This window comes from Zalophus californianus, chromosome 1 (genome assembly GCF_009762305.2).
Source record: "Zalophus californianus isolate mZalCal1 chromosome 1, mZalCal1.pri.v2, whole genome shotgun sequence".
NCBI classification, from domain to species: Eukaryota; Metazoa; Chordata; class Mammalia; order Carnivora; family Otariidae; genus Zalophus; species Zalophus californianus.
In genome coordinates, this window is record NC_045595.1 from 102,551,277 (window position 1) to 102,575,653 (window position 24,377).

Below are 24,377 nucleotides of genomic sequence, written 5' to 3' on the forward strand. Positions count from 1 at the left end.
AACATTCTGCCGACAAATAATGGTGTTTGGAAAGAAGCCTGAGCTCTCCTAGCGTCAGGGGCGCTGAAATGTCCCAGAGCACGACTAGCACTGGATGCCAAGACAGCCATCCCTCCTCACACTCTCTTCTCCCTCCACTCCCAGGAGTGGTTTGAGCCGAAATTCCCTGGCGCCCTCGCGGCACAACGCTATCCTGAGACGGATGCGGAGGGCGGGTGAAAGCCTGGGGGTTTGGGCTCTCTCTTTGCACGGACGGAGCGCAGCGGTGAGCTGGGGGTTCCTTCCCAATCCCCACCTGCTCCCCAGCACAGTGCCTGTCGGTGAAAGGGCTTTAATGAGTGCTCTCTCAAGGAGGCCCGGGTAGGAGGGGGACTGAAGCAGCAGTAGAGGCCCCTCTAACTTGTCCCTGAGCCGCAGGAGGGGACCTTTCCTCGAGAGGGACGGGAGGGGGCGCAAATCCCAGTACTAATATCCTATGGCCCTCCTCCCTCGCGGTTCCCAGCGATTCGGACAGGTCTCTGCAGCCCCTGGGGCCTTCCCCTTGCGGCCGCTCTTTTCACACTCGCGCCTCGCCCTCTCGCCTTTGCGTGAAAAGTTGGGTCCTTCCTCCAGCTTTCTCAGGACTGCAGCCTTTGCCCCAAGAGCTGCTTCTCCAAGGTGTTCTCTAAGGCGACCTAGCACTCCAACCCCAACAGCTGTGACCCTCCCACTTAGTGCAGCCCCCAACCTTAGCCGGACCCACCGGGACTAGTTGAAAGAGGCCAGGCAGCGTGTTTGTGGACGAGGCGCCTGCGCAGTAGGGGTGGGGTGGGGTGGGGCGAGGCGTCGCGGGAACCCTGGAAGCTCAGTGAGCTCAGTGGAGGTGGTAGGAAGGCTCTGACGTTTCAAGAGGTTCGGATACATCTGAAATAATTTCTCTAGCAGCAGGACCAAAGAGGGCTTCCGCACCCAACGCTAAAACCCACTGAGGATCCTAGTCAGGCTCCAGGAAGAGTCACTGTGGGCTGTGGCCAGTCTAACGGCTTGGCCTTTTGCAGCACTCTGAAGGGACCCTTGTCTGAGGATCCGCTACTCCGGGAGGGGAGTGGGATCCAGCTAGGAAGACTCCTGCGGGCAACTGTGCCCGAGGTACCCATCAGGACTTAAGCAGGGCTTGACGCCAGCTCACCCTTTTTTCTTTGCCTGTGTTTATTCCCGACAACTACTAGGCTTTTGTCTGGGAGAAGTCAAAGGTGGTTTGTGAGAGGGTGCGCCCTGTCCGAGCAGTGGGAAGACTATCTTTCCAGGAAGACATTGAGACACGGGTTAATTTTCCCCCTTCTGTAATGTAAATTGGTTCATGAATGTCAGTGTTACTGAGGTGAATGAAACTGGGGACGAGGGAGGCCTCCTTCACAATGGTCTCTTTAGTGGGTCCCTCGGTTTTGCTGCCTGGAACAACCAGGCTTCAGAGGTGTTTCTGTAAACCCTGAGGGAAGGCAGGGGACTGGAGGCTTCAGGAGGGTCCCAAATCGTTCCCTAGATGATGAAGCAATAACAGGACACTCGAATTCAAAAGAGAAAGGGAAACATCACAACATTTATTACCAAAGAAAACAGCAAAATGGAGCTCCTTGTACACAACGCTCTTTGGAGGGAAAAAGAAACACAGATTTTAATTCATTTTTACATATTTACAGCAAGATTAAAGCCACAGCTTTCAACTATGTTTTTCACTGAACAATCACTTTCAATCAAATACAAAACAACTTTTTTTTTTTTCCTTTCAGGTTAGTTCATAATTTAAGGATCTAAGGGGAGAGCTGATAAATCACAAACAGTGTGGGTGGAGATGTACCAAATAGTCTAAGGTTTCAGTCAAGCTTTGTGTGTGCGTGTGTGTGTGTGTGTGTGTGAATTTATGATTACAAAACATTTGCCTGTCTGTATAATTCACATTCATTGCAATCATTACATTTTCCCATAAATTAGCAATATAAACAAACATATGGGGACCTCCAGTAAACAAATAAAAATCAATATAAGAGACAACATTTTGCAGCAACTATAATAACAGCATGGGTTACAGCTTGAGGAAACTTCTTTACAAATCATTTATTCAGCACACACAGAGTGGGGAGGCCGGTACACCCTTGTTTATTTAAACCACCTTTAAAACCACATCGGGAGGTTTGGGGAAAGCCGGACAGGGTGAAATTTTCTTTCCAGGGCACAATTTTAAATGAAGAACTGCATATGTGGTTGGGAGGGGTGGGTATTTGCATGCACTTTGGGGACACTATCTTGTAAACTGAACTTTCTTAACTCCAATTGCCAAGATTCTGGGAAATTATAAAAACGTCTCTCCCTCAAGCCCCTCTACTTTGTGTTAATGGCAGAAAGGGCTTGCTGATTGCTTGCTGCTAGTGGGAAGAACACACAATGGGTCTATTTTTAAGAGGATTGTCTTTGAAGGGTCAGGAAATATTAACAATTGCTTGGCTGCAGCCTTAGGTTCCAAGGATCCTTGGCAAGAATATTGGGAGTTTAAGGAGTCCCCCAAAGGAGGCTCATTCAAGTTCCCCGATTGGGACTGATGAGTGCAGGCCAGTGCAGTGAGAAGCAGGAACACAGTTGTGCGCTTGGGGTATGTACCCTCTGCCTACACCTTCTCTGCATTCTTTCCCCCATGTCCCAGAGCCAGTGTAAAGGGCCCCTCAACATCTGTGCACCTTCACAGACCTTGGACCTGATGTGTCTGTGTCGCTTTTGTTTTTTCCTTAGTAGGACTTAGTCCTAAAGTTATCAGTTGGTGTACTGTGCATGTATTTTTTTTTTTTAAAGAAGTTTGATTTTATCTCTTTAGAAACGGTTTGAAACTAACCGGGCAGAGGGAGTTTGACAGAGAGGAGAACAAATCGCTGACAAAGAACCTTTTACGTTTCATCAGCGTTGTTAGGACGACAAGCAGGAATGTCTCAGATAATAACTCCCACTTCAAAGATTTCTCAGCTCAATAGAAAGCGGACCATCCTTTTTATTCAACCACAAGGACTGGCACTAAAGAAGACTCTACTGTTTGATTTTTTTTTCACCGTGTTTATTTTTCCCCTATTCACTGGGGTACTTGGATAAAATAAACAACAAGACAATTAAGGGAACATGGACTTCTAACTTTCCTGCCATCTTCCCTATCCCCTTGGCCTTGGGCTCTTGAGTTCATGCCCAGGGCCAGAGTAGGCCTGAAGGGTATCCTATACCCCATGCTAGGGAGAAACAAGTGTGTGTTGGGGAAGGGGGGGCTGCAAGAGACTTCTGGGATAGAGGGGCAGAATGGGCTGTTCTGGGGGCTGGAGTGGAAATGTCCTAAAGGCACAGTCTGAACTCTGCAGATTCATCCAGGGTGCCCCCTCCACAAGTCCCTTTCAAATTCAGGCCTCCATCCTGCTCAAGTTGCAGAGAGGCGCTTTGCACAAAATTGAGCTGGGGATGCTCATTTGTTAAGCTTCTGAGATTGCCCTAAAGTTATTTACTCTTGACCCTGGAGCTTCTTTGGGGCGCAGGCAAGATGTACGGAGTCCGGCTCCTCCCTTTCCTGAATGCGACCCAGGCACCAAAGCAACCCCTCCCCACAGGAGTGTGAGGTGAACCCCTAAACGGGGGCGAGGCTGGTCCCAAAGAGGAAGTATATACTGGAGAACGCAGTGACAGTATTAAATGGCGTGAAAGCAAAGGTCAGCGCAAATGTATCTTAATAGAGTGTCTGCAGTGAAGTGTGCCGCCTTTGAAGCGGCCGCTCCCCGCGCGCATTTCCATGGCGAGCCTAACGCGGCATGCTGATGCACCGTCAAACTCACACTTTCAACCCCAAAACCCGACTCTTTGAACAACCCGAGCTTGATTAGACCTTTCTCCTTTTCTTTCCCCTCTTACAAACCATTTCCTCGCCTTTAGAAACTCGCCATCAAACCCAAATGCGCCCTCTGATCACCGCAGAAAGCAGAAACAAAGGGGGCTGAGCGGCGATTCAAGCGGCCCTTTTCTTCCCTCACATTATTATCCATTTTTATTATGATCGGGAACAAGTGCCCATTCGCGTGGGTTTTGTTTACCGGAAATTAAATGAAAATGATTTAGTCCGCGTCAAACAAAAATATATACTTGTATACACAAGAAAAAAGGCCTGTTAGACGTAAATATTATGTCCTTAATGAAAAGCCTGGACGGGCTCCAGGCTCGGCCTTTCAGGATTTCAGTGCAACTTGCCCATTGCCATAGAAATCCTAACTTACCATGAAGATGCACCGTGGCGAAGAAACATTGCTTTGTGCGCGGACCCTTTGATGTCGCAGGCGCTAGATGCGGGCGCTCAGCTGCGTTGGGCGAGATTACCTTGCGAGCAACGCGGTGGACATCTGTAACAAGCAAATGAAAAATTAAAGGCTATTAGTGGCCGACCAAGCATTTTTATTTTATTTCACTATTTTGGATAGGAGTGGAAGGCAAACCGGGGCCTAGAAATAGAAGAGAAAGAAATGAGTCCTATTTGGAGAGGGGAGAATTTTTTAAACGTCAGAAGAAGCAAGTTCTTCAAATGCCCTCTGCACCTTGGTGGTGGGGGCGGGTGTTTCCCGATGGGAACGAGTTGTTTGCTGCAGATTGCCGGCCCTTGGCCTGGCGGCCTCTGGACTCTATTGTATGGGGGGGGGGAGGGGATTGCAGTACCACTTTCACAAGAATGGATTCGCTAAGGATATATTTTGGAAGATTCTGGTTTTTATTAGGGGTAATGGAAACAATACCACTACAGTTAGGACGTCATTTATCTGATGAAAGAGGGGCTGCAGGGCAGGAGTGAGAATTGTCTAATAGTGTCTGAAGAAAAGAGTGTAGAAGAATACCCAGCAGAGTGGCAGGACCAGGGCTTGTTTGTTGGACAGTCTAGGGCGCTCCCCCTAGGTGGGACTTCCACAGCCCTACCTATGTCTAAATTCTTAAGGGATTGGAATAGGGCTACCAAAGCTTTTTCACCCTTCTTTTTCTTTCTACCCTCCTCTCTCATGTTAGCAAGGATTTGGGGGCAGCCCCATCCTCCCTACAAAGGGTGGTAGATTGGAAAACAGGCCCTGATTTCTCCCCTGCTTGACAACAATTGCAAAGACTTTGCTCTCCTCTGCCACCAACATCTGGTTCTTTATCTGGGGACTTGGTACCTAGCATATAGAATACAATTTCAATCTAGATCCATTGGGTGTTTGCCTTTAAAACATTTATTATTGTAGTTCCTCTCTCTTGTCTACTCCCCACCACACACACACAGCTTTTTAAAAATAAGACCAACATTTGTGAGATTTTTTACAAAGATCATCATAGAATTGATGTGATTTATCCAGACACTGTTGCCTAGGCCAAATCCCTTCACTGTGGAGGACTTGGCTCAGTGACACCATTGGCCCACTCTGCACCCCCAGCGCCAAGCACCCACAATATTCCACAGGCAGCACCTCTACGGGGGTGGGGTGGGGTGGGGAGAGGGTGATTGGTCCCGGGAATCTTCAGGGTAGTGAATCCAAAAGCCCTTCTAGCAGTCTTTTGTTTACATTTTCTGTTGTTAGGACTCATACCCTACCCCAAGTATAAAATGTGTACGGGGCAGACAGACAGGCAGACAGATATATTTGTGTGGTTGGGCCAGTCCTTGTGAGAGTGGCATGTGATGCCCAGGGTTAGGTGCTTAAACCCCTCTCCCTTTTATCTCCTTTGTAAAAAGTAGTTGGAAAATTTGGAATCTGACTTGTGCATTTTTGTTTCAGAGGATAGCTGAAGGAGGGGGTAATGTAGGGAGGCAAAAGTAGAAGGAAATAGGCAAGATAATGGCTCAGGAATTCCCTCTGCCGCCTTCGGTGATTGGAACTTTGGAGGAGGCTCCCAATGGGGGTTGGGAAGGGAGTATGGGTGGCAATCTGAGCTGCCCAGGCCTTGAAAACATTTCTCATTCTGTGAACCAGGAGAGGACTTTGTGATCTTAATTTCACCGCCTGCAGTTGCCAAGTTTGCACACAAACTCTTCTAATGTATCCTTTTTTTCATTCTCCCTGTCTCTTTCTGTACTTTTTCTACGGGAACACTGGGGTCACGCTACCCAGTCTTGAGGGCGTCTGTGTCAGGGTAGGTGGAGGGTGCTGGGTGTGATTGTAGAATAAATATGGAAACCATATTTATATTTTAAAATAATGGACATTATATCACCACCTTAAATGAGCTCTAACAACCTTTAGTGGTTACCTTCTCCTTCTCTCTCCCTTCCTTTTTTCCTTCCTCACCCTCTCTCTTCAAGCCTCAGTAACCCCGCCTAGACTAGCAGTCTGTGTACCGGAAGCGGCAACCCCAGCAGCAGCCCTAATACCGGAGGCGGCGGCGGCGGCGGCAGCGGCGGCGGCGGCGGCGGCGGCAGCAGCGGCTGGGCCAGGTGGTGTCTGGGGGTTTGGGGGCGCGGCGGGGGCAGCTGCGGCGGAGCCCGCGCCTTGACACACGTACCATTCGCTCAGGTCCGCGCCACGCGCCACCACCGCCGCCGAGGAGGCCACCGGGGGCTCGCGGCCGAAGTCCGACGAGGGCGACACGAGGGCAGACGGCGTGGCCGAGTCGTAGCCAGAGCTAGGCGGCGGCGGTGAGCGCCCGTGCACCTTCATGTGCTTACGCAGCGAGCTGGGGTGCGTGTAGCACTTGTCACAGCCGCGCACTTTGCACGTGTATGGCTTGTCGCTCGTGTGCACGTGCGAGTGCTTCTTGCGATCGCTGCTGTTGGCGAAGCGCCTCTCGCAGCCCTCGAACTCGCACCTGAAAGGCTTCTCCCCTGGTGGAGGCAACGCAAAGACATTAGTGTGCGTGGGTCGTGGCCCCCGCTGGGCCTCACCACCCTTCTCAATTTCTTTCATTTTTTGTAAAAGACCCACAGAAGATTTTCAGAAACCTCTTTCCTTTTGGCATCTCAGGACCAGTACCCCCTTCTCCTGCTCAGAACGCTCCCCGAGCTTCCTCCAGCACGCTGCCACCCCTCCCCCTCTCCCGCCTGGGCCAGGGGGTGGTGGGGGAGGGTAAGAAGGAGGAGCGACAAAGACTCCATGTTAGTCGAGTTTCCACCCTGATCCACTCAGGTTGTTTTCCTCACAATTTCCTCCCCTCGGAGCCAAGAAGTACCTTTTGCCCGAGAATAGAGTTGAGTGAGGAGCTAGCATCGGCTCAATTTAAAAGTTGCTGGTTCTAGTCGAATGTCTCTCTCCCCCCACCACACACACACGCGCACACACACACACACACACACACACACACACACACACACACACACACACACCATGGCCCACCCAGCGGTCCACCTCGCACACACCCCAACATGGCGCAAATTGTTTCCTAAAGTAGGTTTCGTGCAAACGTCAAGGCGATGGAATAATTTAAAGTTGCGCAGCCGATGCACACGGTATATGCATAATGTGGATTCGTGCTGCAGGGAAAGGTATTCTGAGCAATGATTCACTTCAGACGCGATTTTTACGGGAAATGGAGCCCCCTCCCCCTTCCCTTTTACCCCCTGAGGGCAAACATTTAGCAGCATTCTTCAAATCTTGCCTAAACAGTCCGGGATCCCTCCAGTTCCGCGCGCCGGCAATAATATTTTATTACGCTGCTACAGCGGCCTCCCGGAGACACTGCCGCGGGCAGCCGGCTCTCCCAGTCCAAAACGACTTGAGAGGTCGAATAGCCTCCCCAGACCACCCACGCCCGGCGGTCGGGCCTCGCAGGTCTGAGCTGAGAGGCGGGCGCTGCAAGGTTTGCCGGGGCAAAGCGGGATCCGAGGCCTCTCATGTAATCGCACCCTTGAGCTCGGCGGCTTCCGGATGAACGCAGCGGCTTAGATAAGACCAGGCCAGGAAGACAAGCGGGCAGCCGGGGTAGACCCGCGTGGGGCTCAGATCCGCGGTGCGATGCCCTGTAGAGCCGCGGGAAGGCGCGAGCGCGCGTTAGGGTGGAAATATTCGCCGAGGACCGAGCCCCCATCCCGGGGCTCACCGGCGGCTGGATTCGCTGAAATGTAGGGGTAGAAAGGACCCCAAGAACCTGGAAGCCCAGGTTCCTGCTGGAACTGCAGATGCTGTGGAAAGGTGGGGAGGAAGTGTCTAGGCGTCTTAAACAAATGGATGCCACTGGGCGCCCTAGGTTGAGAGAAAGGCTACCAAGCGTCTGGCTAAGAGAGAGATGCATGGCTGGAGGACTGTTGCCTTTGTGGTCGCTTCTCCCGCCGCTTCCAGGAAAGACGTGTGCTTTGGGGCAGGTTTGAACAAACAAAGCCTCTAGTCCTGAGCCGGGCTGAAGCTCAGGCGGAGTCAAAGGTTTGCGCACAACCCTCGCCTCCGTGCAGCTGCGGATTGGGAGCCCAGGGTTCTGGCACCGACTGGTCGCTGCGTCCTGCGACCCTGCAGGACTACTGCTAGTACAGTGGAACACTGGGCGGTGCTGGCATCTGCCATTTCTCGGCACACCGATACCATTTTATTAAAAACAAAAACAATAAACGAGAAAGATGCAGAAACATCAGTGTCCCTATTTGCCCCTGTTTTCTCCCCTCTGATCCCTTTTGGCATCTGCAACACTAAAACTTTTCTTTCTCCCTTCCTTCTTTTCTTTCTAAAATCACTTACAAGAACCATGCAATTCAGGGCCTGCAAAAGAAAACAAGATTTGCTGAGAACACAGAGGAGGAATAGAATTTGAGGTTGATTGCCCACCCCCAAAAATATTCCCCCACACACTTATCCCATTTGCGCGCACCTCGTTGGACATTCACGTAAAACAGAAACAGTGATTTCATCCCAGACGAGGAGCAGAGGGAAAAAGCAGAGCACCGAAGGCGATTCGGGCAGCTTGGAAGTTCGGAGGCCCCAGGGATGCCAGGTGAGGCCGCGCCCCCCCAATCCCGCGCCCTCCCGGCCTCTCCCTAGCTGCAGGAGGTTCCTTGGACTCCTTGACTAACATCGCGCCCCCACTCCCACCCCCAATACACTGCCTCCCGCCCCCTCCCTTCCCACCAGGTCCGGGCGTTGCGCCCTGGGTGGGTGGATGGATGTGGAGAGGCAGGGTTGGGCCAGGGCCCTGCAGCCGGTCCGGAGCCGCCCGAGCCTGGGGCTAAGTCTTGGAAAAGCCCGGAGTCTCCTCCCAGAGGCTCAGCAGCCGGGAGAGGCCTCCTCCCCGGCCCTGCGCCAAGCCCGCCTGACAAAGTTCGGAAGCTGCGGTGCAGTTCCGCTAGCGCCATTTTCTCGCACTTGTGGCTGGGCCAGGTTACCTAGCATCTGTGTCCCGGCGCAGACTCTTCTCTACCTTGGATCCCAGCCCCTGCCTCTCTCTATAGACTGCCTGGGAAGATGGGGCGATCCCCCAGTTGAGAGTCCCGGGAAGGGGGGCAGGCGGCGGGGTCGGGCTGGAGCGCCGCGGCTGGCCCGTGTCTCCCTCGCGGCGGCACCATTGTTCCGGGATTGCTGTGACCGCCACAAAGTGAAACCCTTCGGCACGGGCTTGGGGCAGCTGCCACCGAAGCCAGGCCCGGGATTCAGATCCGGGAGAATCTCAACTCTTGAGAAATCAGCTCCTGTTCACCGCTTCCGCAACTCGAGGAAATGAAACGCCATTAATATTTGAAAAGGCAATTATTTTCCTATTGAATCGAGAACTGTCTTCATGAATAATTTGTAGTGAGGTCTATTGCCATTTGAGAAACATTTTGTTTTTTGTTTCTCTCTCTGTCTCTCTTTTCATTACTTAGGAGGGGGGTTTGAAGGAAACGCCGGAGCAGGCGAGGCTCAGATTTTTTTTTTTTTTTTTAACTCCAGCGATAATGAATCAGGACCGCCAGTGGAAAGAACGCACTTAGAATTCTGTCCTGAATAGACGCAAACCTGAGCCAGCCTGGGCGCACTGAACTTGCTTCTCTGCTGTAGGTCGATTGCACTAAGAATTTAACCATTTTCTGCTTCATGGACTTCAAACAGTAGGCCGGCAAAGAGCAGTAAAAGTTTGTTTGTATAAAAAACCCCTGTCATTAAAAATGAGTTCCTTCTCTGGCTCAGGACTGCGCTTCTATCTTCGCAGTACCGGCGGTCAGCTCCTGGAGTAGCGACCCTGTGGGAGGTGAGCAGGGCCTCACTTCTCCCCTCCCCCGGGGATAAAACTCGGAGGGCGGGAAGGGGGAACGAATGCTTGCGCGGGGGAAGGGAGGGATGAGGGAAGGGTACTGGAAACAGTTCGGGAAAACTGTACGTTTCTAGATATGCTATGGAAATAAAGTAGGACTAAGAGCGAACTTTGGTCTGGACTCCGCCTGTGCCAGTGTCATGGCCAGGCACCTTCCCCGAGATTGCAGGGTTTGGGGGAGAAAGCGGGATTTGCAAATTTATTTCCCCAGCAGTGCCAGCCTGGGGGAGTCCTTTGACTCTAATGCTTGCTGATATTTCCACCAAGAATAGAGAGGTAAGGTAGAGCGCCAAGAGAGTAAGAGAAATGGGGCACAAGCTGGAACTTATTTCACCCTCTTCTCTCCCCACTAGTCCCCTTCTTCAACCCCCAAAATAGAGTATGGGAGATGTTGACTTCTTAAACTTCCAGGAAGTTTGGGTGAGGAAACCCTAGCTAGGGAGAGTACAACCTCAGCTGCTAAACTAATTAATGTAACTTAACAGGCTGTTCTGGGAAGTGTGAAAACTTTCTCCTTGCAACTGCATTAATTAGAAATGCTTCTGGCCAGAGGAGTTCAACTTTGCATGCTCTTGAGCAGGCTCCTTCTCTTTCTGTTAACTAGAACTAACAGATGTGGTTGACACATGTCCCTATTTCACTTAACAGCTCGGTAAATGACATTTAAGGCAGATGAGTCTCCTTGGGTCTCTGCTAAAGCAAAAGGGTTTGTCAAATGTCCCAAGTGTCAGGTCACCAAGGCTCCAAAACGGGGGCAAAGTTAGCCCGTGAGATCCTAAATCCTAAAGGCAACAAGGGCCTCCTGACCCCTCAGTTCAGGTGGTGGTCAGGTTGTCAAGCGAAGAGTACTTTCGACAGGATTCCAAAAGGATCAGGAAAATCAAATTGGTTCTATGTCTTTACGACTTTGGGGAACAGTGCCATTTTAAAAACCTGAAAATCAAACTTGATGATCAGGGAACAGACATTTGCACACACAGAGACCCAAGCACGTTCACACTCGCCCCCTCCCCAAGAGCAAAAATCCCGCACTACCCTCCCCACACACAGCCTCAGGAAACTTCTGTGATTCTAACATAGAAGGGCATAATTAGTATTTTATGGACTTGGCTCATGGAAACACCAAGATATCCCCCCTCCTCCCAGATGGAACTTGAGGAAATCCAGCCCCGAGGGCCCAGAAGAGGCCGCCTGCTTCCCCAGAGGGTCCGCACGAGTGCCGAATACTGACCTGTGTGAGTTCTTTTGTGTATTTTGAGATTTTCTGATCTAGCAAAGACCTTCCCACACCCCGGGAAAGGACAGGGGAAGGGCTTCTCGCCCGTGTGCACGCGGATGTGATTTACAAGTTTGTATTTGGCTTTAAAGGGCTTGCCCTGGCGCGGACACTCCTCCCAGAAGCAGATGTGGTTGGCCTGCTCCGGGCCGCCGACGTGTTCCACGGTGACGTGCGTGACCAGCTCGTGCATGGTGCTGAAAGTTTTGGAGCAGAGGCGCGGGGGCGCAGGGCTATCCGCTGCCAGCCACTTGCAGATGAGTTCCTGTTTGATCGGCTGGCGCATGTAGCGGAAGAAGGCGCCGGGACCGTGGGGCGCGGCGAGGTTCACGGTCAGGTTCATGCCCCCGTAGCCGTGCAGGGCCGCGGCAGCTGCCAGGGCGTCGCTGCGGGCCACGGGCCCCGGCGCAAAGGATTCCGGTCGCGCATACATGTCTCCAGGGAACCCCAGACGCAGGAGTCCGTTCAAAGTGCCGCTGGGGGAGGCCTGGGGCGGCTGCTCTGGAAGGCCCGGGAACACCGAGGGGCTGGAGGCGGCAGCAAGCTGGGGGCCATGGTGTCCGGAGCTGCTACCTGTTGTCGAGACAAATAGCGCGCGTGAGAACGGGCGGCGTGGGCCGAGCATTCCATCAGGCCCCGGGGGGCAGGCCCAGCCCAGCCACACCACGGCCTCTGCCGTCAGCACCGGGACCGGGAGGCGGACAGAGGCGGCCGCGAACGGAATGGACAGCGAGAGGCCAAGCGCCTCCGCTGCGGACCGATTGGGCGACAGTTCGGTAGAGCCCCCTGCCGCTCCATGAGTGGGAGAAGGATGGAGGCTGCGGGACAGGTGGAAGGAGCTGTAGGGTGCGCAGTGCTGAGTCTGTGGGTTTCTGGGGGGCCCTGGGCTCTGCTCCAGGGGGGTCCGACCTGCTCCCCAAGCGTGCTTTGGCAGCCAACTCCCTGGGGCTATCAGAGTCGCGGAGCCCTGCGGGGGAATGGAGGTGAGGCAAATGGTGATGTTGGTGGTGGTGGTTGTGCGGAAGCGCCCCGGTCATATATACTAATTTCAGTGCCCAACTCGGCTGGGAGAGCGCGGCCTGCTGCATCCCGTCCCGGGCTCCCCAGAGCTCCCTTAGGTCAGGCCGTTCACACCAGTCACCTGACAGCCGGGAGGGGAAAGAACAACCACAAAAAACTTATGCAAAGTTTTTTTTCTCCCCTCAAGTTTCGGGTCCTGCCCCCCCCCCCCCCGGTCTTTAATGCCTACTTGAAATCCTGTACACTACAGAGGTAGCAGCAGGACGCGTGAGGAAGTGAATAGAGATTCGGGGCCGCGGCCCGGGCCCGCGGAGAGGAACAATCACCTAGGTCGCCTATTGGCCCGCAGCCCGGCCCGACGTCAGCAATGACAGGTCTCGCCGCACGCGGACACACACACACACACACACACTCTCTCTCTCTCTCTCTCTACCCCCCCCCCCTTGCTCTCGCGCCTCTCCACCTCACCCCACCCTACCCCCAGCATTTCTTGCTTCTACTGCTCATGCGCTCTGACCCGGGCATGGATTCTTTTCTCTTCTCTTGAGCCCCCTCCCCCTCCTTTCTCGAAAGCTGAGTAGATCTGCTCTGCCTCACTGCTCCTGGAAGTGAGCGGGGCTGGGTTATGCCTTCTTTCACCACGACTTTAGGGAGGGGGTGTTGCGCTTTGGATTCTTAGACGGGCAGATCCAGCCCTGCCCGGGCTGAAGGGCAGCACAGAGCGCGCGGGGAAGGAGGCTTGCTTCATCAGTCTGTCCCAGGAGCCAGAGGAGGCGGGGGCCTGTTTCCAGGGACTGCAGACTGCGACGAGGAGCAGAGAAACTCCTAGCCTAGGAGCCCTTGAGCTCTATTTTCTCGCTTTCGCCGAAATATCTTCTGTCCTTCATTTCTCTCTCTCATTTCCTTGCATTCTTTATTCTTCCCTCCCCTTTTCCTCCTCCCCACTCTATTCCTTCCACTTGGCCTTGCCAGACCCTCCCAGGTGCCCCCCGCGCTCGGAGACGCGTGAACCTAAGAATCCCGCCCAGAACCCGAGAGTGGGCCTGAGGCAGTGATGGCCTGGGAGAGTCTGGCCTCGACCCCACGCTACCCTCCCAAGAGGGTCTAAGAATCCTCTCAGCCACAAATCCCTTTGCCTCGTGGGCCGGCTGTCCAAAGAAACAAAGGCGAGAGGCATGCCGCAAGGAGAAACAAGTCCTCCCTCACTCCACTCCCCGAGTCAATTTGTGGTCTTGAGCTCTGTACCCTGCCGCAAACGGAGTCTCTGGGAAAGAACCTTGGGATCCCTTCCACTTTCAGCTCCCACCACTTGTTGCCTGCGGTCGGAGTCTCTGCCTCTCTCCTTGCTAACCCTCGGGGCTCTGAGAAGAGTGGACGCCAAGTTTCCCTGCCCAGGCTGTGCATGGGACTGCGGGCCCACCTCCTGCTCTCACGCGACGCCCTCCCGATCTGAGGATCCACCGTTTTGGGGTGGAGGTTGGCCGGCGGAAAAAAAAACAAAAAACAAAAACCCTTTCCGTTTTGGCCTAAGTCTAGTAGGGCTTGAACAGGGGGGAGTGTCCTTTGTTTGCGCCGCGGACCGGCTAGGGCTGGCTGCACAGCTTGGCGATTTAAAGGGCCGCTCGCCCTTACGCCTGCCTTGCTCTCTGCAGCCAAAATGCCAACTTAAGTACTTGGGCCTCCCTAGCGGCCATAGAAAGCGACTCCAAAGCAAAGAAAGGCTTGGATTTTTAAGAGAAGTTTTAAAGGATTGAGTAAAAAACCCTGTATCCCTAGCAAAGGTGAGAAGTTGGGACAGATTTCAAGGAAGTCTGACTGGGAGTTGATTGAGCTGCCCCACCCATCCCCAGCACCAAGAACTATTATACATTTCCTAGTCAGTAAAAGGGGGTTTCTTTTTAATTTTTTAAAAATAATTAACTTATTTATAATGGTTGGCAGATTCTTTGAGACTTTCTTCATTTACTGCTTTGTTCCCGGCTGGGGCCGCATTTTATTGAGGGATTAACTTCCACAATTTCCCTGGGCTTTGACAAGTCCAGGTCTTTCTGCTCCTCTGGCCGGCCGGAAGAGCTTAAGCAATGCAGCCAATAGATGATGCGTTAGCATTAAAAAGAAAAAAGAAAAGAGAAGGGAAGGGAAGGCAAGGGATGGAAGAGAAGAAAAGAAAAAGTTGAAGGAGAGCTTTTGACAGCCAAATCCCTTCTGCTCTGGAAACCAAGGACTTCTACTTAGTGTTGAGACTAGACTTTGAGGATTTGTCTCCTTCCTGGCTTTTACCTTCTCCCATGCTCTCACTTTCTGGGATTTACCCTTCTGCTTACAGAAGCCTCCTCTCCTGTCCCCTGCCCTATTTTCCCTTCCTCAAAGTGATGGTCAGGCCCGGTCTCAGAGTAATTTCAAGGCTTCCCCCTCCCCCAACTCAGGTGTCTGTTGAATGTTGCAGTTGTCTAGGCAAGTCTGGGCTGAACCCATAAAGGCCTCCTAAAGACAAATGAACAAACACAAACAAACAAAAAAACCCAAAAACCAAAACCAGAAAAACAATAAACCCCCCCAAACCCAAAAGGAGTGTGTCCCCCCTGGGATCCCTTGCCCAGCTGTTTCTCCTAACCGTCTCTCACCATAGAGCTTAGTCAACTCCTCCTGTAGCATTCAGACCTAAGTGCAGGGATATTTCTGCAGTAGTCCAGCACTAAAATTTTTTTCCTTTCCACCTGAATCTCTGTGATCTACAACTTACTGTTTAGGATATTTGTCAAACTTATCATCCACTTTGCTTTCATTAAATCTCTGATTTGCACAAAAATTGATCCCTTAATATATACACTGTGACCTCACCTGCATCAAAAGCTTTGAATAACAGCAGAGAACAGGGGTATTTAGGTTGTTTTAGTCTACGGACCCTTTTGGAAGACTTGTGATGCCAGTGAACTCTAATAGTTCTGTTTTTGTTAACAACACATGTTTTAGAAAAAAACTGTAACTTTTCATTAGAAGGTGGTGAGAATAAAGATGCAATTTTCCCCTTCCAAGTTAGTGGACCCCTGAATTCTAAGCACTGATTCTATAGACTCTGGGGACAAGAAGCTGAGGTTTTATACTTGTAGAGTGTTAGTATGCTGCATACTCATACTAAATTTACCCTTGAAAAACTTTGAACATGTGTGTGGCTTTTTGTGCCAACAGTGAAAGGGCAGATATGTCTGATTCAGCCAAATTCACTGACAGTAACGTGGCCCCATGGAGCTCCTTCCCAGATGCAGCATTCTCTTGAAGTACTACAAACATATGGACCCATCCTGGGTAGATTCTTCTTGAGTAGCCATGGGTTACTTGACCTGCAGGTCACTAAGGCTGCCTGATCCTTACAAGTTCCTTGGAGCCACATGGTTCAAACGTTGGCTAAACACATAAATGGGGCCAGGAATTCTCCCAGAGGGACATTTTCCCAGGGACAGAGACAGGGAAGAAAAAAAAATCAATTTTACCCACTAACATTTACAGGGAACTCTGGGTAATTACATAAGGATCTTCAAAGCATATCTCTGAAATAAGCCCCAAAGCAGTATCCAAGTAACCGTAGATGACAGGTGGGGCACTGATGGCAAGGAGACATATTTTAGTTTTCAGAGCTGTTTCTTTGAGTCTTCCAGTGCCAGGTAGCAAAGAGTCCAGATTTCATTGACTTGATAGGGCAGGCTGAGGAGTGATGTTCCTCTCTTTCAGAAAGTTATCTCACCACCCTGACTCCCAATACCAAATGCTTGGCTGGAGCATTCTATTTCTAACCATGCTGGGGTTACAGCATTGTTCAGTTCACTTTCCTGCTTGATTTGCAGAAAAAAAAAGAGACATGTTCTGCAGCCCAGAGATCTTCAGTAGAAGTCAAAGAAGCACTGGAGGCTTTTGTAGGGGCCTGTTTGGAACAAGTTCCACTACCAGACACCAAACATCCATCCAGTGCCTAGAATCCTGCCCTAAGCATCTTTGTTCACCTCAACCTGGTCAAAGCAACAGCATACACTAAAGTGATTTTTCAGTCCTGTTATATAGAAATATGACATTTGGTGGCCCTACCATCTGCCACAGCTCCTCCCATTACTGGCTCCAATTGGGGAATGTCTGACCTCTCTCCTTCGAAAAGAAAGAAAGAAATAGGGGACATTTCAGATCAATAGCTGGGCTATTTTTCCACTTTGATATTTTAAGCAATGCTAAATGATGATATCTGTTGCAGGTTATGCTCAGGGCAGGATCCCAGAAACTGAGGGCCACTGCATAGAGCCTGGCCCAGAACAAGCCTTGTTGTCTGAATGCTCTGCATCTAGATCTGCTGTCACTTGTTCAGTCTTTTCTTCCCTGTTTCTAGCCAGGTTACCACCGAAAACAAGGGACAAGTCTCTTTATAGGCTATTCACAGATAGACTTTAGATTCCTGCGGTGAGAGGTTGTCTCTAGTCTTATGAAAAAATAAATAAATGAATAAATAACTTTAGCCCCAGGAGCCCACTATATGTCCTAGCCCAAACTGTACAAAGGAGATGAGATCTAGGATTTTGGAGATAAAGGAAGCTATTCCTCTCCTTTGCTATGGAAGTTTGGGCTTTAATCATCATTAATGGAACTGAGTAGGAAATAAAATATACTTGGATAAGATTTAATTTCCAAGCAATATTTCTGCTAAATATCTTTTGACAAAAGATTAAGAAACATGGTCAAAGGATCTTCCAGAACAGCACCGAGGAATTAACTGAATTTACATAATAAGCACATCTCTCTTGAGAATTCTGCCATCAGATTATCCCAAAATAATAGAAGAAAGCCATTTCCTGAGTTGTCCATTTAACTTTTGTTAAGAAGGTTGCTTTTCCTTCCAACAAGGGAATACCTTGGTGGCAACCATCAGCTGGTGGTGTAGTTGAAATGAGGGAAACTAGAAGCGCCTGGAAGGGAAAACACTCAACCCTAAATCATATGCTTATTCTAAATGGAATATTAAATTAAATTCTTCACAATGAAGGTATTCCTGACAGAGCGGCTGTCAGTCACTCCCTGTTCAGACACCACATTGTGGGAACGTAGTTGCCGCCACATTGCAGAAGGCTGGTGTCCCTGGTAAAGATGATGCATATCATGTAAACCCCATCACCAAGATCAAAGTCTGCTCCTTTCATGGAAGCCAATACATGTCAAACCTCATTCCAATCAAATCATCTGGAAATGAATTCAAGATGAATATGTCATAGAATAATGTGACAGTGGAACTACAGAAGGTCAGGGGTTGTTGTTTCAATGAGAGAGTCGTCAAATATTAATTCTAGAATGTCCAGATGAGTAGGCATTGAGGGGGATTAGCTGGCTGCTGGTGGGACGTTGTGTCGCTGATTTGTGTGCAAATGCATCAAATACCAAGGTGTTGTTCTCAGTTTCACTGGAACTCAAGAAACACCTACAAGCTCACAACCCAACACAACCAAAAGACAAAACAAAACTTCCCACTTAAAAAAATAACTTCAGCAAACCAATATTCAAAAGAGGATTTTAACTTACTAGACTCTTTCAGGGAGTTTCGATAAAGCCGTAATCTTTTCCTCATCACCAAGGAAGTCTTGTATCTCATTTTCTGACTTTAAGCCTGTTTGGGAAGAAAAGAGGGATAGTCACTAGTTAAATAATTTTATACACGTCTGTATGGCAAGATTGTGTGGCCTGAATGTTATCAGTGTTGGTTTGAAGAGTCTTTCAGTCTTTCTTAGACCATTTTCAAATTTAAAAGTGAAAGAAAAGGCTTCTGCTGGGAACTACCCATATTTATTGCAAAATGATATATCCTTTGTGGTAAAAAATATTAAAAATCATTTCCCTACTAGATTTTTTTTGGCGTAACTTATTTGTTGATTTCCCTTATAGAAAGAACTTAAGCACCAGTCAGCATTCAAATACCTCTAACTTCTAGAATTTGAATTTATTGTATGAGAAATTCCCATTATTTTCTTTAAGTTTTCTGAGTTTAGTGAAATGTAATGGGGAGGGCTGGGTGTCCTCTGGGACATTGGCAGGTTAAAAATTGAGGTACAAGTATTGGAACTGAGAAGAGAGAAATTTCTTTGTAAATTTGTAGATCTTGCCCATAGTGGTATGGGACCCTTACCGTCATATGGCTTCTACCCCCAAACCCATTTGGAAATCATCATTGGTTGATTTTTTAAAGTTAATATAAAATTGACCAAAATAGTGGGGTGCCTGTGTGGCTCAGATGGTTAAGCGTCTGCCTTCGGCTCAGGTCATGATCCCAGGGTCCTGGGATCGAGTCCCGCATCGGGCTCCCTGCTAGGTGGGGAGCCTGCTTCTCCCTCTGCCTCTGCCTCTCTGTCTCTCTCTCTCTCTCTGACTCTCATGAATAAATAAATAAAACATTTTAAAAAATTGACAGAATAGAAAAAAAAGTATCATTTCTGTCGTCTGGTTCTGGTTGTCTCAATTTCTTGGTTAAGAATGTCAGAAATACCTCCCAAGCCCCTGTTATATTTGCATTCCTTATCAAATTCACTTTGTGGATAATGCTACCAAGCCTTTAGCCATCTTAAAGCCTAAAACCCATCCTGGGGACCTTTGCATCTGTCAGGCAACGCTAAAGACAGTGGAACAGCCAGAGGCGATCCACCCAGCCCCAGTCCTTGATTTGGCCCAGAAAGACAAACAGTCATTGAAAAGGTCTCAGGCTGGACAAACACAGCACGCCCTCTGTCAATGAGGACGTCTGCCTGTCTTGACACTCCAGCCCACAGAACAAGCGATTGTTTAACTTGTTGAACTACAGGCCAAATCCAAATGGGGCTCTGCTATCTCAAAGGCTTTCCAATTCTCTATGCTCAAAGATCTCTTTCTCTCTCCCTCAACCCCCAATCTGGGCTTGAACTAGCTTGTGTGTTTTCACCCTTCCCTCTCTCTTCTTTTCTAGGTCCAAGCTTGAGGGGTGGGGGTGGGGGAATAGACTCACCTTTTCCCAGAGGGTTTTATTTATTTTCAATTCTTTCTAACCAAAGGCTTCTGTCCTCAAAAGTAGTAAGCTCCTTCCTGCACAAATCAGGAAAGAAAGGAGGCCCAACTTTACATTCCTACAGAAAGGTGGCATGCTGGGCATCCTCGCTCTAAAATTTCCTCATGGCAGGATGTCTGGCACGGGAAAAGTCCTGGTTCGTTGGAACTAATAGAATTTACTTTTTTTTGCCTCAGAGGGAAATGGGTGTGAGTTTCTCTAGAGAGGCCCGTCCACCCACAATGCTGCCGAAGTGCCCCCCCACCCCAGCCTAAGAGGCCTGGGTCACTTCTACCCCCAGATCCTGGCAGTCTTTTGTGCATTACAAACCCACAGGCATGCCAACAAATGCAGAGGCTGGACTCTGGGCCGGCGGCTGGCACCGTAATCTCCCCTGTAGTAGCTCCTACACCGGATTGGTGTAGGTAAACAGGGTAAAATTCTTCTCCTTTGGTTCAAACTCTGAATCCACTTAGCAAGCCAGATATCTCACTGAAGGAGGGATGAAAGAATTTGGGGGCAATCCCTGGGCCCCTGGACCTGAGATCCCCACCAACCCAGAGATATAAAAGCTCTGAAAATGCTTGGCAAGGTTTTCCTCAAATGACTGCTGCTGATTTGTCTCCTCACACTCCCGGGGCCATTTAATCAAGAGTCAGGAGCACAACCTGGAGACTTATTGGAATCTACCTTCCTCCTCACACCTTGAAAAGAGGAAAGGGTGCCAGCCAATGGGGGTAATTGATCTTTCTGGGGGAGAGCCAAGCAGGTGGGCCCGTGGGTACATGCAAAACGCACCATTTTTCTTTGGAGGAACACCAAGCCTGTACATTGTGGGGTTGCCTAAACAATGCAGGCCTGCCCAAGGTCAGAGGTCACCTACAGCCTGCCTCCCAAACCAGAGATTTCAGTCCGGAGCCATCAACGCTGCTCCACACTGATTAACCCTCGGGCGCTCAGGCAAAGGCCCGCCGGCCTCTCAGCCACAGCTCAGATGGAACGGATGCAGAGCAGGGGCCCTTCAGCCTGCCTGGGAGCTCTCAAGCAAAAACCAAGAAGGTGCCCCGCTTCTGCCCTCGGTCTGTTGTTGCCAGCTGCCCTAGCATCTCCCTGACCCCCCTCCATTGGGCCCTCCAGCCCCAGGAAGTCCGGCAGCAAGGCTGGGGTGTGTGACGGCCTTTCCTCATTCTTCTGTTCCCTAGAGATTAGCTCAGGTTTCCCGGCTCAGGGCTGAAGGCTGGGTGACCTTCGTGTACCCAGAGTAGAGTCTGCATTAGTGGGTCGCCTGAAGGATCAGCCCCGGACACTTAACCTTCCCTTTGAACACTCCCCACCCCCACCTGCCGGCTGCTAGATAGAGGAAAGGAAGTTGGTGCCTCGCTTTGCGTCTTTCTGAGGACGATGTTGTCCGTAAGAGGGTAGAAATATGACCTTGGAATCCAAAGGGAGTCTCCTGCAGACAGTGGCCACCAAGGTGAAGCCCTTCAACGCCCCTTCTCCATTCCTAAGACCTCACTGGCTCCCAGCTGTCCCTATGGACAACCAACCTCATTCATCAGCCCCAAACTTTCCGGTCAAGGCTTTGAGGTAGTCCTAGCTTTCTTTCGCAGCCCAACTCTGTTCCCGCCTCACTTGTCCCTAATTTCCTGTGTCCCTAGATGTCTAAGGTAGTGGCCAGAATTCTAGGCTGCTGGGGCCTGCTCCTCAGAGAGCTAGTCGTAGCGCTCATTCGCATTTGGAAGAAAGAAAGCCAAGTCCCGAACCCATGGCCGGCCGCGCGCAGAGAGAGAATCCAGGCGGTCAACTTCCTGAGGCAGGACCAGGACCCGCGAGGGCGAGGATCCTGGCCCCGCGGCCAACCCAGCCGGCATCTGCCGTCAGGTTGGGGCGGAGAAGTCCCATCATCTTGCTGCCAGCCAGGCTAACTTAGCTTCATTGATCCTGGAAAGGGGAAGCCGAGTCCTTCCCAGTCATCCTCGCAGGGGCAGGGCAGAGAAGCTGCCTGCAGGGCCCCTCTCCTGGCGAGAGTCCCTCTCACTTGGAGCAAAGGAAGCTCTCCGCCACGACACCCCTTCTTTTGCCCACGGTGGGGCACCCAAGCAGTTTACAAGGAGGGGAGGAAAGGCAGGTGGGTAACAAGCTGCTCTTGGTCCGGGTGCCAGTGGGAGCCCCATTTGTCCTCCTTGCCCCCCCCCCTCCCTGGGAAGAAAAGATGGCCTCATCCCCAGCGCTGCCCTTCCGCGGAAGGGCCCCCTCCTCCCCTCAGTGTCAATGGGGTGGGGCCTATACTCACGGTTGGGGGGCTAATGAGGGAGGGGATGGGGAGAAAGTCTAGCTGGGGCCTCTTTCCCCAGTGGGGTTTGGGTGCCAATGGCCCCGCTAAGGGCGCTTGCTACCCAGCAGCTGGCGGTACAGGTCCCGTCTATCTGCCCCCTGGACTCAGGCACTTACCCTGCTCCACCTGTTGCCAGGATCGCCTCATTTCTGCACATCACTTTGGGGTGGCCGAGGGGGAACCACAAACCCCTCCAAGCCTCTCTTTTGTGGTTCCAGCGAGGCGGTCATCCTTCATTTCTCCTTTTCCAGCTTTCGGGAAGCAGTTAGGGAATGTATGATGAAGCAGAAATGAGCCGTCAGGATGATATTTTAATGGCTTATATGTCACGTTGGTGCATGTGGCTTTGAACTGGAGCCGCTTGCGTTTCCTGCAGAGAGCGCCGCAAATCCCACTTGATAACTTCTACAACCCACAACTTTTTTTTTTTCCTCACATTCACTCTTACCCTGTATATTTGGAAGCGTTTCCTAAAAATACCCTCTTGTCAACGTCCCCCTTGGATTTTCCACAGACTGGAGAGAGAAGACTGACTTTTCTTTTTTGAAGAATTACTTTCCCGCTCCCCCTCCCAACAGCTACCGTTCCCCCTCAGGTCCCCTCCCTTGTTTTTTTTTTTTTTTTTTTTTTCCTGAACGGCAGGCGAGGTGGGTTCAATATTTGTTCTCCCTAGTGAGAGCACTACAGCCTCTAGAGAAAACTTCTCCTTGCAAATAAGGTTTTTACAATTGCAGTGGAGGCAAGATTCAATTTCCCTTTGTAGGCAGCAGAAAAGATTGAGTGGTTTTGATATATCTTTTTGAACACACTGTATAATAGTTTGTTTTTTGTTTTTTGGGTTTTTTTGTTTGTTTTTTTGTTTTCTTTTGTTTTGAAAAACCACCCCTCAAGCCTTAGCCCTTTCCTTCCATTCGCCATACCGGTTCCACTCAAAGTTGGCGGGGAATGCGGGGCTGCTATACTCAGACTTGTTGCTGGAGACAGAACATGTGATTTTTTTCCTTCTTTCTCAAATTTCTGTTTCCCAGTACAATAAGTGCAAATGTTGGCCAGGTCCCTTCAGACACCGGGAAACCATCCCAGATACACAAGTCGAGTTTTGAGCTTCGAGAGCCCAGGGAAAGGGCAACTAAGCTCGCCAACACCAAACGAGAATCTAGTCGATGAAAAGACCAGAAAATTAAAAAGGCAAGGAGAGGCCGACGCTGACCCTGCCTTCCTCCAGCCGGTGCAACCAGCGCCGGGGACTGGGAAAAAAAAAATATTCATTTTCATTTTCCTCTTGCCTGGGCACTGGTGAGTTTCCTAACAGGGCCGCCAGTGAAAAGATGAGTTGAGGTTTCTTTGTCTGAGAAGAGTTTAGGGCTCTGATTCAGCTGCAAAGAAGCCAAATGAAGTTAGAAACAAAGGGCAAATTGAAGGATTCCGACTCTTGGCTTTTTGTGTTTTCCTTACTAGAAAATAATTAGACCTAATGAATATGCAGACGCTTCAGCTAAACCCTCGGCCGGGGCTGTTGGGTTTTAAACAGAGCCGCGAGAAATGCAACCTTCATTCCCCAACCCCCCGCATCTGCGTGCATTTTTTGAAATGCATAAATGTTGCTCGCCTTAATTGATTGAGTCACAGGGATTTTTTTTCCTGCTTTTAAGTGCCATACTCCTCTACCTTTCAACAATCATTTTAATATATAGTCAATGGCTCTTTGTGGACGGGACAAAAAGCAACTACGCGCAGTTGTTGAATAGACTTTGCGCTGGGCAAAGACAGGTTAATCGAGGGCCGCATCGCGAAAACAAGCGAGTGTTGTATGTTTGCACTGAATCCAAATGTCTGCATTTTCCTAACTAAATCAAAGGGAGTGTTATTTCTTTTTCTGCTCACTCATCTGAAGGTAAGTAAATTTTCTCTGGCGATCAAAAGCCTGGTCGGCAACAAAGACCGCGCCCGCTTTTTCCACCGTCCTGGTGTGGCGAGTTGCGGAATTTCAATAACTGTGACAAGGGTGACTGATTTGTGAACCAGAAAAGGTTTGAATGTCACAAAATTTACATTGGTCCTATCTATCGGGGATTTAAATACCAAAAAAGTATTCGGGGATTTCTAGAGAGCTTTGGGCAGTATTGAAGAACAATGGCGCGTTGGGAAATTTACAGTTTTACCTGAATGAAAGGGGCCTTGGTTGGGAACAGGAGTGCAGAGGGAGGGGGTTAGCGGGGGCAGACCAGGGAGACTAGGGAAAAGGAAGAAAAAAGAAGAATAACACTGGAGAGGAAGATAAAAAAACAACTCGGCAACAATGTTTCCAATTTGCCACACACACACACACACACACACACACACACACACACACACACACACACAAAATGCCACCTCAACAACCTGGAAAGTTAAGAGCTCTCTTCCACCTGTGCTTATTTTGGGGGGGGGAAGGGGAGCACAGGAAGCCTAATCGATTTGATAAAGATGAGAAAATCGAGGCA

General features: G+C 50.2%; 1 protein-coding gene and 1 long non-coding RNA gene across 6 annotated transcripts; one reads left to right on the forward strand and one right to left on the reverse strand.

Annotated features, from left to right (window-relative positions):
- Positions 1-1,569: 1,569 nt before the first annotated feature.
- ZIC4 (Zic family member 4) lies at positions 1,570-22,511 on the reverse strand. Of its 5 annotated transcripts, none has more exons than XM_027587830.2 (5): positions 22,011-22,511; positions 18,071-18,155; positions 11,453-12,070; positions 6,517-6,835; positions 1,570-4,394 (listed from the first exon to the last, which is right to left on the reverse strand). In XM_027587830.2, coding segments are annotated over exons 2-5 (1,008 nt in total). In that variant the 5' UTR covers positions 18,141-18,155; positions 22,011-22,511; the 3' UTR covers positions 1,570-4,393. The 5 variants fall into 5 exon arrangements, with proteins under 5 accessions (XP_027443631.1, XP_027443634.1, XP_027443632.1 ...); XM_027587833.2 differs by lacking the exon at positions 22,011-22,511 and adding an exon at positions 21,323-21,706; XM_027587831.2 differs by lacking the exon at positions 22,011-22,511 and adding an exon at positions 19,521-19,603.
- LOC113918911 lies at positions 8,940-11,709 on the forward strand. The gene is made up of 3 exons (XR_003518722.2): positions 8,940-10,158; positions 11,368-11,456; positions 11,590-11,709. It is a non-coding gene; the product is annotated as an uncharacterized LOC113918911 (long non-coding RNA).
- Positions 22,512-24,377: the final 1,866 nt, after the last annotated feature.

Bases quoted from the DNA above. Each gene is read 5' to 3' on its own strand.
- ZIC4 (XM_027587830.2), bottom strand. From the start codon at position 18,140: ATGAGATACAAGACTTCCTTGGTGATGAGGAAAAGATTACGGCTTTAT. The intron at 12,071-18,070 runs GTAAGTTAAAAT...TCTCGACAACAG, and splicing joins AAACTCCCTGAAAGAGTCTA to GTAGCAGCTCCGGACACCAT. The intron at 6,836-11,452 runs GTCAGTATTCGG...TGCCTCCACCAG, and splicing joins ACACAAAAGAACTCACACAG to GGGAGAAGCCTTTCAGGTGC.